This window comes from Etheostoma spectabile, chromosome 21 (assembly GCF_008692095.1).
Source record: "Etheostoma spectabile isolate EspeVRDwgs_2016 chromosome 21, UIUC_Espe_1.0, whole genome shotgun sequence".
NCBI lineage: Eukaryota > Metazoa > Chordata > Actinopteri > Perciformes > Percidae > Etheostoma > Etheostoma spectabile.
Genome location: NC_045753.1, coordinates 8,035,381 through 8,051,885, shown reverse-complemented (window position 1 = coordinate 8,051,885; position 16,505 = coordinate 8,035,381). Strand labels below are relative to the sequence as shown.

Genomic DNA, 16,505 nt, shown 5'->3' with positions numbered 1-16,505 from the left:
TGTGAGTACTAACAAAAAAGTGTGTACACAGAGGGTAGTGCAGTAATTTCCCCATTGGGGACTAATAAACAAATTATCTATTTAACATTGTTTACATAAACTGGAATATGTGTTATATTCACTTTTTGCAATTCAAGAAGTTAAGGAACAATATCAGGGTAACACAACACAAACTCACCGAGGTAAATATCTCCAAAGGATCCGCTCCCTATCTTCCTCCCAAGACGGTACTTGTTCCCTACCCTCAACTCCATGGCTCCCGAGCTTTTTAACTCACTGAAGGGGTAAACACACACACACACACACACACACACACACACATGCATACACACACAAGGCTAAATCAGTGGTGATCAATAGAGTAAAGGACAGTGGTGCAAAGCTGCAGACTTTAAACTGAAAGCCTTGAGCCTTGGTGCGGCTGTATCATTGCAGAAAAATAATACTGGAAGCTTTGGAAAGATGGACAGCAGAGGTGAGAAAGTATGAAAAGTGCAAATTCCTGAGGCAAAGGAGTGACGTAGTGCAGCCTGCACTGAATCACTGGAACTTGGAAAGAAAGCGTTGCTTACTTCCAGCTTGACTTTCTGTGACTAAACCCAGCGAGGAAGCAAAACGTTTCTCAATACGCAGGATCTCATGTACCCACCCTGCTCCTGTCAGCCATGTTTTTTTTTTTTTTATTTAGTTAGAGACATTACACTTTCAGAGGATGCAATAATAAACTCTGGTATCTCAGAGGACAGCAATGTAGGCCAATCAAGGGTTTATAAAGTGCATGGGGAAAAGGTGTGATCAAAGAAGAACCGGGCTTGTAGTTGTATAACATGATTTATTCAGAGCTGCAGGGGGGGGGGGGAATCAGCATCTCACAGACTCTTCCCAAAGCACTTCAAGGGAGTCTGCCTTTGTACAAGCCATCTCAATAATCTCCCAATTTCTGACTGGGGTCCCCTGTTGAAACGTTGAATGAGTCATGTATTCCTCACCCAGGCCTGTGTGAACAGCCACGCAATAGGGACTTGAGAGTGGGAATTGACCGAGGGCTTATTTTTGACAGAGGTTAGGCTTTACAAGCCAGTTTGGCAATGCACTAAACGCTGACTAAGTTCATTTTGTTTGTCTTGGCTGCGTTGTAGACCTACACACACCCCATCCACGTACACTGAGCGGGGGAAATAAGGCAGAGCGAGCCACTGCTGCACATTACCAAAGCCTTCACCTGAGCTCTCTCCAGCTCATCTCCTCCTCTCTCATAGCCGCTACACTGCCAGTGTTACAAAACTGAGACCCAGCATTGCTGCAAAGGACTGCAAAAACAGGAAAGACGTTGTATATTTTCAGAGCGAACACCTCATGCAGTTGCCCCAGATACCACAGGAGAGGAAATGGGGAAGGGGCTAAATGCAACAACAAAAAAACACACATCGCTCATCCCCCACTGACCATCAAATGTGGTAATAATCCCCATAACCGCACCCTCCAAATACAGGTACACACCCCTCCCCAACACGACTCTATTTGGACCTTATTTATCTAACCCAAAACACACACACACACAAACACACACCTTGACTAGCCAACATACACCCCCGGTCCACCACCCCCCCCCTCCTCACCTCACCGGGTTATGTCAGGCTCCGTGGTCGCCCGATGGCTCCGTCTCACTCAGGACCCTGGACAGCGACGCACCGACGCGGCTTCGGACGGCTCATAACCTCGGAGATCTGTGACCCGAACCCCCCCACTCCCGAAAGAGCCCCCCCCCAAAATACAGTTGAACCGAGCCGACTGCAGCCCCGCGACTCTGGAGGATTTTTACTGTCACGATTTTTATGGTGGGGGGAGGAAAAACGCCGAAACCAGACACTGAGGTCTCTCTCTCTCTCTCTCTTTCTCAGTTTACACCATTGACAATATCAATGATGTCATCCACAGATTTGAAGAGATACCCGGATTATCTTAAAGCCGTCGCGCCGCTGCTGCTGCCGGTTTTTGCAGACATGAATGAAGCGCCAAGCTAATACGTGTATTACCACCAATACACCTTAATGAGTTCCTAACGTAGGCCTACACACATTAGATAATTACAGCATGGACAGGTAAGAGCTCTGTGTGTGTTTAACTGTGTGTACACGTGTCAACCCCCTCTAGTGGTAGGCCTGCTAATCCCTACACAACTGTACATCACTTTATACCCGACATTAAATGTTCACCTTTAATCATAGGCCTGTTTAAAGTGGAATTTCAGTAGCCTATACTCGATTCACACTACCTATGTTTCTGTATATTAAGAAGAACAGAAAAACTATTGATACAAGTTGTTTAGAATGGGGAATAAAGAAAAGTAGGTTAGGCTATGACAACAATGTGTAATGTAGAATATATCACCAGCTAAACTTGCAAAAAAAAGTAGCCTAATTCATTTTTACACTATAGTCTGTTGGACTATATTTGCTATGACTAAGTAAAACAAAAAAAGCACTGAGACATTTTTTTCCCAGCCTATATGAGTTTTTTGTAAAGCTACAGCCAAAATACCATACGAAAAAGAAAAAAACTGCTTTCCTATTGCATAACGGCTAGATTTGTCATGAAAAACTTCCCCAGAAAAAACCAAAATCAATTCCTTGTATCTTTTAAACAACCAAAAGTTGTTTTCTGCTGTAAGCACCTTACCAGTTCTCTTGTTGCTCGCTGGACAAGAAATGTACAGAAGGTGAGAGAAAACGCAGATGACGCGCAAAGTAATTCCGAGTCGATGGTCTTTTTGTATTCTAAATGAAACCCCTAAATAAAATATGAATACATAATGTGTTCTACCAGGTCTAACGATGTTTGCAAACCTAATTTACCCTTTCCTAAAGTTGTAAATCAGAGAGGAAACCTTGGACTGGAGGGACATGTTGTGCATTCCAATTACTTAATTACTCTTTTAAGAAACAGAAGTTAAAATAGGATGAACATGACAGTATGAGACGACGAGGGGGGATGACAAATCAGAGACTGCGCCAGAATGGATGAAGCATTCACCCTAACATCCACTTTTCTAGCACTGCCAACTAGTAAAGGGGATTTTTTTCATTTACTGTGTGGATGATGCATGGCAGCCAGTGCTCTTGACCTCACAGCCGCATGGCAAAGGAATAACTCAATCCATAAAATGGATGGCATTTAACCTGAAACAGCATGAAAATGTGCAATGAATACCTGAAATCCTATAGGTCAACGGTTCACTCTTCCGCACAGATCAAACAAACAACTACAGACCTCAATTCAACCTTTATTATCTTGTTCTTTTCTGCTTTAAATTAATTTCCTCTCCTTTTTGTAACATCTGAAATAAATGAAAACATCCTGAACAGGAGTGATAATAAAGACTGACTTAATTTAAATTGATACATAATAACAAAAAGACAAACAGTAAAACATAACAGGTAATGTTTTTAACGTGTCTGTAAAACACTGTTCCAGCTCAGCTTGGTATGGTAGGATTTGGCATCTTAATAGAAATGCCTTCAGTTGGTTGTTTCGTCTTAAAAACAAAATATTCTCTTATTGCATTTGGCAGAAAAAAATACAAACAAGAACAAAATGCAGCTAAAAAACTCAAGCGACATATGCAATAGTGCCAATGTTTTTTTTTTGTTTTCTTTTTCTACTTTTTAGCTATTACAATATCCAGACAGTCAAGCACGCAAAATGTGTGTACACACACACACACACAAACACACACACGCACACACACTTTCAAATGTAAGCTGTCAGATTAACAATTTTTCACTTCCCTGACTGGAGACAAGTGTTCACAAGCACAGTCACACACACACACACACACACACACACACACGCGCACACACACACACACACTCGCACGCACGCAAATCTCTCGTGGACAAGAAAGAAAGAAAGAAAAAAAAACATTCAACATTGTATCAATAACACAGACACTCCCGATATCCTCGTCATCATTATTTTCATCACCTCCTCCGCCATTCGGTCATACTGTCATCACTCCTTTCATGCACACACAGGCAGGCAGGAGGGCACCTTGTACAGCGAGTAAATAAGTGATCATAGTCATCATTAACATCATGACAATATATAATAACCAACTTGATTTCTCGAGTAAGAAAAAAAAAAAAAAATACAATAGCGAGGTCAGTGTTTGAAGGGAAAAAAAGGACATCTCTGAATTTCCACAAAGTTTCACACATTTCTTTTCTTTTAAAACAGAAGAAAATATGATAAACAACTGACGTACATCAACAAGGAGATACAATTTTGCTTGTCAAATATAAGAGCAGTGTGTAACTGATGAGAAGGTGTGAAGGCTGCTGACATGGCGGGCGGCCGCTGGTTGTTAGCCAAGGCCACTGCTGTAACTTTTAGTTGTCCTGTAAGGTCTGTAGTTGTTTTGTAGCTCTTGTTCAAAAAAATGGAGGGATTTGTGGAGGATGTGTCAACAAACCCAGAGGCATATAGTGCAAGTTTGGCTAATGTTGTTTCCGTTTTGATTTCTTTTTTTACCCTGGGTCCCATGTTGATGACATATTTTTGTAGAGGTGTCGGTACCTACTAAAAACACTCTCTTTTCCCAGATCTCAAAAGGTTGCTGATCGTCCATTTGACTCTGTAGTGTGGCGTCGTCCCAAATTTTCTACAAACTCCAGATCCTTCCCCACTCTCAAACTTCCGAACATGAGAACTTAGAAGTACGCCAGCCAGGTCAAGAGGGCTCAGTCTGCAAGTCTGAATTTTGAGATTCAACCATTAAATAGTCATACAAAAGAAGTAAGTTGTGGCACACTAAAAACAGCAAAAGCTAAACTTGTTGACATGTACGACTCTGGCTGAGCCTGTCTACAGTGCATGCCTGAGTGATCGGGTCTGAATGCAGATGGTGGGATTTGCAGTAGAAAGACAAAGAGCTATCCAGTTGGGTCCTAAAGAGTTTAATGGATTTCACCTTTTAATCCGGTTCAAGTTTTACTGTTGTCTTCATTTAAAGTTAAGCAGTTTAATGTGTATGTGTGAAAATAATGTGTGCATGTACTGCATGTAGCCTGTGTGTAGTATGAATGTTGAGCATTGGGTGAACAAAGTAGCTTTGATTCATGTCATCTCTACAAGTAAATAAATACAGAGTGTGACATGTATTACAGGTTGGGTGTAAAATGTGTGTGTCAGTCGGCCCCTCAGATGGAGTCAGCCCCCCCGCCCAGCAGGTCCCCTGGCAGCAGCGAGGCGGGGCTGCCCATCTGGTGACGATCCTCAAGTGCTGGGGAACCCCAGAGGCTACTGCTGGGGTACCCTGCCCCGCTCATCCCCCCCATCCCCCCCCACAGACCCTGCCTTCCGGCCTCCACACCTCCAGCCCCGCCCACCCCGGTCCCATTGCTGCTCCACTGGGCGAAGATGCCCAGCCCGGGCCCCTGGGTGGAGGACTGGTCCGATGAGCTGCCTGTGCTGTCCAGACTCTGCCACCCGGAGCTGGAAGGCCCGGCTCCTCCATTTCCTGCTCCGCCAGCTGTGGAGCCTCCTTCTACTCCTCCCCCACCGCTGCTTCCTGTTCCACTCCTCTCGCAGCTCCCTCCGTTACCGTTGGCCCCCACTGCGGAGGATGCTGTAGGCCCGGAGCCTGCAGAGCCGGACGTGGTTCCTCCACTGCCTGCTCCTCCTGCCTGGGAATGTGCAATGTAGCGAGCCACATCCTCCTCGCTCACAAACTCCGCCAAGATGGTAGTGTTCCCCAGAACACACCTGATATAAACAAAAAGTCTGTCTGTCAGTCTCACGGGGCTTACAATAAATTATACTGTAAAACATGATATGTGATGCACATTCTTGATTTTCTGCAGTACAATTTTCTTTCTATTTTTTAATAGATTGTATTATTGAAAACAGTAATGAGTAATGATCTCAATGCCATCAGATCCTTTTGGAATAGGCTTGAACTGACTGAGGTTTTTGGTAACAAGACATGCCCACATTCTAATGGTAACGCAGTTAATGACCTAAAATCACAGTGCCTTCCGGTGCCAACTCGTTTGACATTTTGCGAAATACACTGATTCGCTTTCTTGGCAAAAATGAGAAGCTTGATACCACTCTTATAATAGTAAGGTAAATATTTAACCAAGTCGGCAGACGGTTAGCTTAGCTTAGCACAAAGACTGGAAACGGAGAAACAACTAGCCTGGCCAGAGACGGCCCTGAGTGCATTGATTCCAGTGGGAGAAGTGATCGTGAACACAGTTTATGACAGATTTTATAGTCACCAAAGTAAACATCGAACCCATTCATCACAAGCCATATATCTCCTGAACATTCGGACACAAAAGTGCCAAGTGACAGACACATAAGGAGAAAATTAATTGTTTGAGACCTGTTTCTGTCTTAAGCACCAAACTCACAACATCTTGCAACACAGATGAACTACGTGAATGCCTAAACAAAACAATTTTTTTTAACTCTAGATATCTTTTAGCTGTGTAAATATTTAATTCTAGCAAAAAAATAAATTGTACAAATATAACTTTTCTTCACTACAATTTCAAACAAGGCCATGCCCATTTGGGAGTTTCATACATTGGCTCAGCATGTAATGCACTCAATAACTAACATTTTATATTGTGTTTGTCACCAAAGTGTAAAAATTTACATTATCAGATTGTTATTTTTTAAAATGTTTTTTTTACAGGCAAATCAAATTAGATATGTTTTAATTATTGAGCTTTATAGGCTACTGGTTTCAGTTACAAATTGACCATATAGATATAAGAGTGATATTGTAAAGATGTCATCAAAACAAAAGACTGAGTCTTACATGTGGAGTGCGCTCTGGGCCTTGGCTGCCTCCTGTTTGGAGCCGTAGCGAATCAGAGCGGTGCCTTGGGTCAGGCCAAGGTGAAAGGTCAGAAGAGGGCCATGCTGCATGCAGATGGTCCTCAGAGTAGAGCCATCAATCTGCAAGAACATACAAGATGGACCATGGTGAACTTAAATGGAAGATTGACGTGTTTAGTAGGGCTGAACGATTAATTACATTTGCAATAATATCGTGATATGTTCAAACGCAATTTCCTAATTGCAAAGGCTGCGATTTGATCACGCCGTACCCTGAGCACAGTTCTGTCACTCAAACAACTCTGAGTTCTAGTTCAAAACTTTTACAGCCGTTTTAATAAAATAAAGGGTTTTATTTGGGCTCAAGTCCATACATGCAGTTAAAGGATACAGGCACAGAGAACTCAAGGCTTGGTTAGCAACAATTAGCTATGATTAGCGGTTAGCTAGCTAGCTCCAATATAAAAGATATGGAGAGGAGGAGACTGTCGCAGAGAGGACCCGACTCTGATAAATGGCGTTTATGGAGCTTTCACAGCAGCGTGGCTGCGTTGTTTTTACAGGGTATTATTGCAGTTAATCCCACGGCAAGACCACCAGCAGCATGCTACTACTACTAACGCAACAACAGCCTCCCTGAGCAAGTGCAACGCTGCACACGGCACGTAACTTCACGAGGAGGAGGGGCTGGAGGGCAACTCCTCTGTGCGCGCTGTAAAAAAAAAATAAATAAAAAAAAAATACAAGTGTGCGTGTCTGTCTGTCTGTCTGTATGTATGTGTGTATGTGTATACACACACACACACACACACACACACACACACACACACACACACACCCCAAAAAACCACACAACACACACCACACACACACACACACACAAACACACACACACACACACACACACACCCACACACACACACACACTTTTTACTTGTCTGTGCCGCCTAGTAAAGTTCAAAGACAGCGTTTAAAAAGTTTTATTTAAAATGTTTCTTATGTTTATTACGTTAAATAAGAATTCAATAATCTAAATACTACTAAGTGTGGTGAACATATTTGTTTTTATATTTCTGCAATCCACACTTTAGTTTGTGTGATTTGTTTCTGTCTTTCATATGAATGTTTCCACCAGGATTGGTGAAAATAAAAATAAAAAAAATAAATAAATCACAATTAGATTATTTTCCAAAATCGTTCAGACCTAGCGTTTAGGTATGAATTTTTTTTAGCAGTGTTTCCATGTGCTCATTTATGATTAGTTCATGCATGAAGTGAGATAAAAACAAGCCAGTCTGGTAGTATTTAAATAGTTACAAAAACAAAACAAAAATACATTTTCCCCCACAGATGTTTCAGCACTTGTTTTTGTAAAATATGTCCGTGTTTACCTGTGGTGTGAGGTTGCTGAGCACCAACCAGCAGCTTTCCCGAGAGCTGCCGTCACTCCATGTTGAGGCTGCAGAGAGGGAGGAGGAGGGAGGGGGGGAGAGGAGAGAGAAGAGAGGGAGAAGAGAGAGGGGAGGAGAGAGCGAGGAGAGAGAGAGAGAGAGAGAGAGAGAGAGAGAGAGAGAGAGAGAGGGGAAAAAGTGTGAGTATTCTACATTCCCTGTGAACAAAATTGCACTCTGTTTTCCCCCTCATCTTAAATGTAATAAATGATTAATAACATTCCCTGCTGCTTCTACTGCTTGACTACTCTTCCAAATCAAATATAAATGGACATTTTGGTTCAAAAGAGCATGGTGTTGTATCTAGCAATCAGAGCCAGTTGTTTTATCTCCTGTACATTTAAATCAGATGAATGATTCAACGTGCACTGTGCTTGGATAAGGAAAAGGCAACCTTGTAACCTCAACAACATGAAAAACGCAATGGGCATTACCATTGGTGCTTGAGCCACCGCCCCAGCTCCGGCCAGCCAATCGAGGAGCTCCGCCAGACCAAGGAGAAGGCGGCGGCTGTTTTTGACTGGCTAGTCCTGGAGGTGGGCGGGAAAGTTGGGACAGCTGGTTCTGGCTGCTGCCGCGAGTAGCTTTCCAGGACTTGTGTCCAATGGGCTCTGGGGGCCAGCTGGGCTTGTAGTCCATGTACTTTACTGTAGTTACAGAAAAATTAAATGAGGGTCTGGAAGGGTTGTACACTGGTAAACATAATACCAATAGGTAGCAAAACCAGCATTGCAATCAAGACAAACCTTTATAGAGACGCAAGTACAAGTTAAAAGGCCAAAGCTGCTTTTCTAATTTACAATTAATAAGATGGAATGCGGTTATGCCCTTGTTTTGACATAATCAAACAACTTTCACTTTTAATACTGCATTGAGCATACATTTTTCCAGCATTAAAATTCTCCAGCTTGTTAAATCCCATTTTGGAGATGGTGCATGTGGTCCAGAAGTTATTGGGTCTTAAGTGAGTGACTTTAGATTATGACATTGCTGAACTTTCAAGTAAAAGTCCTGTAAGTTGTGACTTCTATCATTCAGTTATGTACAATACATATTTTAAATACATCAAGACAGAATATATGTGAAGGACAACCAGAAATAGGGCAGCAACTTACGATTATTTTCATTAGCAATTCATCTGCTGATTATTTTCTCAATCAATCGATTCACTGTTTGATCTATGAAATGTCAGAGGATAGTGAAAAATAACAATTTCTCACAACCACAAATTCCTAAAGCCCAAAGCTCACAATTGAGAAGTTGGAAGTAACGAATGTTTTGACATTTATGTTTGAAAATAACTACAAATGAATAAGCAATGGTTACCGGTTATTTCCCTTGACGGTTGAGTTATGAATTAAGTAACAGACCATCGTTTAAGCTCTAATCAGAAATCAGGGCACAGCAACACACCAGCTCAGAAATGAGATGGGGAGTGTTAATGTGTGTTTACCTGAGTTGTGTGCGTGGTTGAGGGGACTGTCTGAGGCACTGTAGGGCCAGGCACCAGGTGAAGGCAGCAAGGTGTTGAGGGGAGGGGTGGGATCTGCAAACAAAGGCACCGACCAACTGCATTAGTCATTCATTCATGATAAAATGGCAAATATTAAAAAAAGAGAATTCATATTTATGGAGACTGGTTTACTGGCTAAAAACCAGAAGACAAACAATAAAATAAAGAAGGTAAACAAAGTAACTGCTAGATATGGTGTGTTTACACATTTTATGGTACAGAGAATGAGGCGGTGGAGCTGTAAAATGCTTACCAGTATTGTCTTGTAACAACTGGTGCTCAGTATCATTGAGGTTAGGGGACACTGCGTTTCCCATCATGCTCCCTGGGGTCATGTAAGGGTCAGAGTCAGGGTCGACACGGTCGATTCCCTTCCAGGGCACACCAGGCTGGAACTCTAAAGAAGAAACACCCATGTGGTCTGTTGAAACTAGTTGTTAAAAAAAAAGGTAGAGAGAACATTCCCAAATTGTTCTTTGAAACAGAAATGACTTATTCTCCGTTTTGTCTCATTTTAAACCTTGTGGGATCCTCTAGCTCATTATTATATTTAATTTTATATTTATAATTTTAACCATGAATTGTCACTTACCAGGCGGCCAGCTGGGCGTGGGGGTAGGCTTGTTACCCATCTTATTGCCAGGGGTGCGGTGCCAGTTGTCTCCCAGCCCGTCTCCAACCATTATGTCATACTGAGAGTAGGGAGAGCCCCCTGGCATCTTCATGGGCGGGACAGGACCTGGAAGGCGATAATAATGTATGTCACATCCCTGAATATTAGATGGGTTAACTAATGTGACCTTAATATGTGACTCCACAACTAACCTCATTAACACAATAGGCCTCACATCGGCCCCTTTTATGTATTTTGCTTCTTTTAAAAACAACATTAGTATTAAAAAAAAAACACAACACAATCTTACCATTTTTGTGGAATGCGTTCTCGGGTGAGGAGGTGTCTGGAGAAGAGTGTCCTTCCATCATCCATTTGAAGCGGGACTGCTGAATCCCTAGGTCCTTCATACCCCCAGGCCCCCCCACTACAGAGCCCCCCAGGTCCAGACCAGGGAGGTTCACACCAGAAGCAAACCCTGCTTACAGGAAGAGACAGAACAGAGGGAAAGATGAAAAGTATTATTTTTTTTATTTTAACATAGGGAAGGAGAGATTTAGCTTCTTTTTTCTCTCTCTTTGTGTAAAACTGGTCAAAGAACAAGCACTGACCAGAATAGGGTCCGAGAGTTTTCTGGTGCAGGTCAGCCACAGATCCTGCCAGGCCTGGGTGGTGCAGGGTATCAGCCCCGGGCAGTTTGGGACCGCCACCTCCACCGTGGTGGGAGGGGGAGAGTTTGGAGCTGCCGCCTAAACCCCCGACCTGCTGCTGCTGCCTCTGCTGCTGGAGCACCGCCATTATCCTGGCCAGCTGAGGAGACACAAGAAAAAACAAGAGTCATCACCTGAGTGGAGGATGTAAAGAAGTGTCAAGTGACGCTGCATTTCATTAGTGGTTCAACATGTCCTCGTTCACTTCCCCTCGGGGGACTCCCCGCCGCCATCTCAAGTGTTGTTCCATTTGTCTGAAAAACTGAAGGGAACTTAGTGAGATCAACCAACGGAGGGCTGAGGGTGCGAGTGATCCATGATGGTGACTCCATAAGTGGATATCACAATACTTTGTAGTTAGGCATTTGGTACAAGAAAATACATCCACGGTTAGGTGGCAGTAATGTACAACCAGTAAAACTCAGATGGCTGACCATAAAAGAAGGACAAGATGAATAAATTAAATAAATCCATTTGAGCTTTAAATAGGGATGCACAATTACATCGGCATGACATTGGTATCGGGCAATAAAAGCTTTAAAATGATCATCGGCAGAAATATTCATATCTGCCGATGATCATTTTAAAGCTTGAGCCTTGCCGATAGGGTGGCTTGTTTATTATGCGCACATGACAACAGTGAACATAGCATGAACGCCAACAACTTAAACTTCCAACATGTAGGCTGTGTAGAGGTATTTTGAGATATGTAAAACAGATAACAAACCTGCTTTTTGCAGTACTTGTAAAGCACAAGTGACGCGAGGAGGCGTAAACAACACTCGCCCCACACTACAAATATGATTATGCATCTTAAGAGCCGTCTTCATGAGCAGCACCAAGACTTTGAAAAGTAAGAAGGAAAAAACGCTGGCAAAAACCCATGAGCAGCCTCTACTTCAGTCCTTTGACAAAGCTAGAAAATACAGCAGTGACCACCTAAAGGTAAAAAAGCTTAACGACATAAACATTGAATGTATTGCTCTTGATAACCAGCCGTTTAAAGGGGTGGAGCCGCGTTATGCAATGCTAGTCAGCGCTACTTTCTGATGTCACCTTACCTAAACTCCAAAGTGATGTTGCCAGTCACATTGAAAGCTCCTAGCTGGCGCTAGTCACATTAGCTTTACCACGGACATTACGACATTAAGCGTAAGTCCTGTGAGCATGCCTCACTGCCTAGTGGATAGACAAAGACATCACCCTTAAAAAAGCTGTCCGACTTACACTCACAGGAATGCTCCAGTTCTCACACAGCAGCAGCAATTGCATCTGCATTCGATAACATGTTTGTGAAATGGAAGATAGAATGCATGTCGTGCTTCGTGTTGACAGTGAATGGATGTTTAGCATTGTCTCTGATGTGAGGCATTTAGCAAACCTTTTCAAGTAGGAGATGATGTACATTTTCTTTTTGAAAATTTATTTTTTGTTTATCCTACTTGTTTGAAGTCTGAATTTTAAAAAAAAGGTGGCACACTGGCATAGCAATTCTCCTCCAAGTGAAATCATGTAATTTTTTTTCCAGGGGTGAATGTCTGTCTACAGTTGTAAAATGATACATTTATGATAGTTTATGTGTACCTGTTGAGGGTCAGCCTGCTGCCGCACGTTTGGCGTGAACTTCCTCTGGTTTTGCAGTAGCTGCTGCTGTTGCTGCTGCTGTTGCGGCTGCTGCTGTTGCTGCTGCTGGAGGAGGAGTTGACAAGCCTGAACAAACACAGACAGAACGAAACAGAAAAAGAAACTAGGAGGAGTGGTAGGAGGAGCAATTTTAAAGCTCTGCATTGACAAACCAACGTATCAACTGAGTACTATGTAGAGCTGGCTCCACTGGCAGATATCTAAATATTCGGCAGTGAGTCAGAGCTGTAGCAAAAGTTTTTTTTCTCATGAAAATACATTTGTTTCAGAAACTTTTGCATTTGATGGTGACAGGGTTACTACACTGTTTCAATTTCCAAAATACATATTTTTCACCTAGTTAGTTGATATGATTTCATGTATTTCGAGGGTGAAAATGTGAGTTGCAGAGGGAGTTAAATCATAATTTGTTGATATTTACTGTATGTACACACAATGTACAATCAAATGTAAAAAGTATGAAAAATTTCTCTTTCCTTCCTTAATTTTTTGTGAAACTTTCAAACTGTGCAGGACAGAGAATTGTTCACATAATTTCTCCATTTATTTCCAGACTCAGCAGATCTGTGATGGAACTCTCAGAGATACATAGTGCTGCTTCTTACCAGCTGAAACTGGATGTGAGGTGGGTAGATGCTGCTGAGCATGGCGATATGCTGTGGGGACAGCTGTGGAGGGAAAACACCTCCCCCGACCCCAGCCACTCCTCCCACGCCGCCAACACCCCCCACACTCCCGCTGGGAGGGGGCATCTGCTTCAGCACAGAGCCTTGCACCTGGCGACAAACACAACGGCAGGAAGGCACACCTGTTACCACAGAAACGCTTTGGTGCTGTAACCACTAGCAACCATATTAGCTTACTGCTTATCCCCGATTAACAATGATTCTCTTTTATGTTCTCATTAACTGTTGTGAATAAGTGCCTTGACTCAAGTGAGTGAATGGAAATGATTTGATTGCTAAAAAAGACATGCATTTCACTTTGTATTCTTTAGAAGTAAGCAGGGAAACATAATAAATGTTGTCCTGAAGCGAGATTATGAACTCTAGGGGCCGCACTGACAAGTAGACAATGCACACTCCCAGCAGAGCACATTGTGTAAGCTCATACACAAGAATCAGACCATTACAAACTATGTCAGAAGATTTACAGCACAACGACGAGTAAGGTACGCAGTCAACCCCTTGCATGATGTGATGAGTGTGTTGATCCCACATTGGAGCCTATTTACATTTACAATACAATCTAATAACAGTAAATATACAATTTACAATATAATAACAGTTTCCCCACCAGCCTCACTGCAAGATCTCATCTTATAAATGAATATATGTAAAGTGCATGAAGATACAAGTGTCAAAAGCAGATGTCTACATTGCATTTTCCAACAAAATAGGAGTTACCAGCTTATCATAACAAGGAGTCATAAAAATTACTCATACAAGCATGAATGTAGAGAGTGGACATGTCTGGTGGACAGTTAAGAAGTAAGGAGCAAAAATAAACTGTGAAGATGACTTGCTTCACAACCAACGCTGAATAACCCACTGACAGTCAACCCACATACTTCCTGTGTCAATGCTAGGTGTAGACATGTAAACATGTAGACAGCTGGGAAGCTGGGAGACTGATCACAGAATAAAAGCAAAAACATTAGTACCTGAGGTGACAGGAACTGATGAGGCACTTGCGCTCGTATCCCTGGGGACTGGTTTATGGGTGGGACATTTGGCTGGTGTCTTGACTGAGCCATCCCTCCGCTACTGCCAAAGATACTGTGACCGCCCTGTGATCGAAAATGGAAAATGAAACCTCAGAGGACCCATAAAAGTGCAGACAAATACATGAAAAACACAGATTACACAGAACATGACAGACTGGAGCAGGACAATTTGGGGGTATAATTGTGTGATTGTTTTTTGAAAATGTAAAACTACAAGAATCTAATGTAAGAAATGGTAGGACAGAAACAAGAGGCGTGGTTATCTTACTTGTCTAAAGGGAATAGTGTGGTTGAAGAGGGAATGGGGCTTGTAGACAGTGGGTGGTGAGTACAGAGAGCAAGGACCCTCCTCCCCAAGGCACCAATCCTGATTGGTCAAAGGCAAGGTCTGTCACAGTGACAGCCAATGGAAGACCAATTTGAGTGGTGGTGAAGGAGGAGGGGGAGGGGGGAGAGTGCGACATGGAGGAACGGGGCAGACCGGGAAGAAAAGGTAGAATCACAAGAGGAAATAAAGAATAGTAAGAAAGGACAAACTGTTATCTAGACATAAAGAAGACATAGAAGAAAAAGGCCAAAAGGTGGAAGTGAGACATTACCTTGTCATAGTAGGACCCAGCATCCCCAGGTGCTGCCTCTTTGGAACCAGGTGGACGATAAGCCATCCCCCCTCCTCCTCCTCTTCCTCCCTTCCTCATGTCTCCATTGTAATCGTTCATCCCCATTCCCATGCCTCTTTTCTCCACATCCATCTTCTTCTCCTGTAGAGAACCTGGAGCCAGGTCAATGTTTGGGCCACTGGGATCGTCATTCTGACCGGCAGAAAAGGCCAAAATTATAATTATTAACATCATTGTCATTTAGAAATAACCAACCTGTCAAACACATGCATATTTTAGCTAATAAGTGTGCGGGTACCAAAATTATTAGAGTTTAAGCATTTTTCATTATTTTTAATTCGTTTGGACCTTTTGTTTAAAATTTTAGTTTAGTTATATATAGTTTTTAAAGTGGGTTTGCTAGTTAAGTTTTTATTTTTTGAAAATGCTTAGTTTAGTTTTTATTAGTTTTAGTCTTTTTGTAATATGGGATATTTGTGAGGGGCAAGATTCAAAAAGGTCAGAAAAAATATTGTGTAATAATAACTCAACAAAAAACATCATACAATTTTAGAAATTTGTATTCACAATGCATTCAACAATTACACAAGCACATAAAATGTACATATGATGAGCACAAATATGTAAACAATCTACACAAGACAAAGCAGTAAGTGCGAAATGGGTAAGACGTGTGCCAGGGAAAAACCTAAATAGCCAATAGACTAAAGAAGACATACCTCAACAGGTGTTTTAAACTTTGGTTCGCGCAAAGTGGCAAACTTTACCTGTACCCATACATCCATGCCCTGTACCGAGGTTAGCTTATGTTTCGGGTAAAGGGGGATTTGCGTTCTTCTTTACCTTGTTAAGGTAAGCTAGGTTAGCCTTCCTGTGTGTGCTTCTCAATTTGTGGAATTCTTTCCTCTAAAGGCACGCTGTGCAGTTTTGGTCATTTCTCTTCTATTTTCTCGCGTTTTGCTTGCAAGTTTCTCTATAGAGTTCCCCCTACACCTTACAATATAATAGATATTTGGCAGCTTCGATGTTTACTTGTGTCTGTGCTGTGAAGCAATTTGTTACATTGCGATCATTCGTGACGTTGAGGCTGGTGACTCGCCGGACAAAAGTTGAAAGGGTGTTTTTTTTCGCTCACAGGCGCCAGGGGGAGCGAGATGACCACCATTCAACACAAAAAAAAAATGTATCCAAAGACTCAGAAGCAGTTCAGTTAAGGTAAATTAAGCAAAAAAACAAAACAAAAAAAACTGCATAGTTCCCCCTTAATAAATTGTCCACATATTTTACCACCCTCCACCGCAAGACACAGAATTTCTGGGTTCCCAGTCGGAAACTATATAGGTCTATGGCATAGACTGTATAAAACAGGTCTATGGTCG

At 42.3% G+C, this 16,505-nt stretch overlaps 2 protein-coding genes across 10 annotated transcripts in view; both read right to left on the bottom strand.

Annotated features, from left to right (window-relative positions):
- csnk1e (casein kinase 1, epsilon) overlaps nt 1-1,917 on the bottom strand; it is a 17,212-nt gene extending 15,295 nt beyond the window's left edge. For 2 of the 4 annotated variants that reach the window (XM_032501533.1, XM_032501534.1), the window contains exons 1-2: nt 1,620-1,917; nt 179-276 (exon numbers count right to left, since the gene is read on the bottom strand). In XM_032501533.1, coding sequence (XP_032357424.1) covers nt 179-254 — 76 coding nt within the window. In that variant the 5' untranslated portion in view covers nt 255-276; nt 1,620-1,917. The remainder of the gene's footprint in view (nt 1-178; nt 277-1,619) is intronic. The other 2 variants (XM_032501531.1, XM_032501532.1) reach the window with 2 other exon arrangements.
- A 1,354-nt stretch (nt 1,918-3,271) lies between these two features.
- tnrc6ba (trinucleotide repeat containing adaptor 6Ba) overlaps nt 3,272-16,505 on the bottom strand; it is a 24,241-nt gene continuing 11,007 nt past the window's right edge. For 4 of the 6 annotated variants that reach the window (XM_032501488.1, XM_032501490.1, XM_032501487.1 and 1 more), the window contains exons 9-22: nt 15,106-15,318; nt 14,775-14,894; nt 14,444-14,569; nt 13,386-13,556; nt 12,721-12,846; nt 11,038-11,236; nt 10,737-10,907; nt 10,406-10,552; nt 10,067-10,210; nt 9,754-9,846; nt 8,735-8,947; nt 8,241-8,308; nt 6,830-6,969; nt 3,272-5,763 (exon numbers count right to left, since the gene is read on the bottom strand). In XM_032501488.1, the coding sequence (XP_032357379.1) occupies nt 5,199-5,763; nt 6,830-6,969; nt 8,241-8,308; nt 8,735-8,947; nt 9,754-9,846; nt 10,067-10,210; nt 10,406-10,552; nt 10,737-10,907; nt 11,038-11,236; nt 12,721-12,846; nt 13,386-13,556; nt 14,444-14,569; nt 14,775-14,894; nt 15,106-15,318 (2,496 nt within the window). In that variant the 3' untranslated portion in view covers nt 3,272-5,198. The remainder of the gene's footprint in view (nt 5,764-6,829; nt 6,970-8,240; nt 8,309-8,734; nt 8,948-9,753; nt 9,847-10,066; nt 10,211-10,405; nt 10,553-10,736; nt 10,908-11,037; nt 11,237-12,720; nt 12,847-13,385; nt 13,557-14,443; nt 14,570-14,774; nt 14,895-15,105; nt 15,319-16,505) is intronic. The other 2 variants (XM_032501491.1, XM_032501492.1) reach the window with 2 other exon arrangements.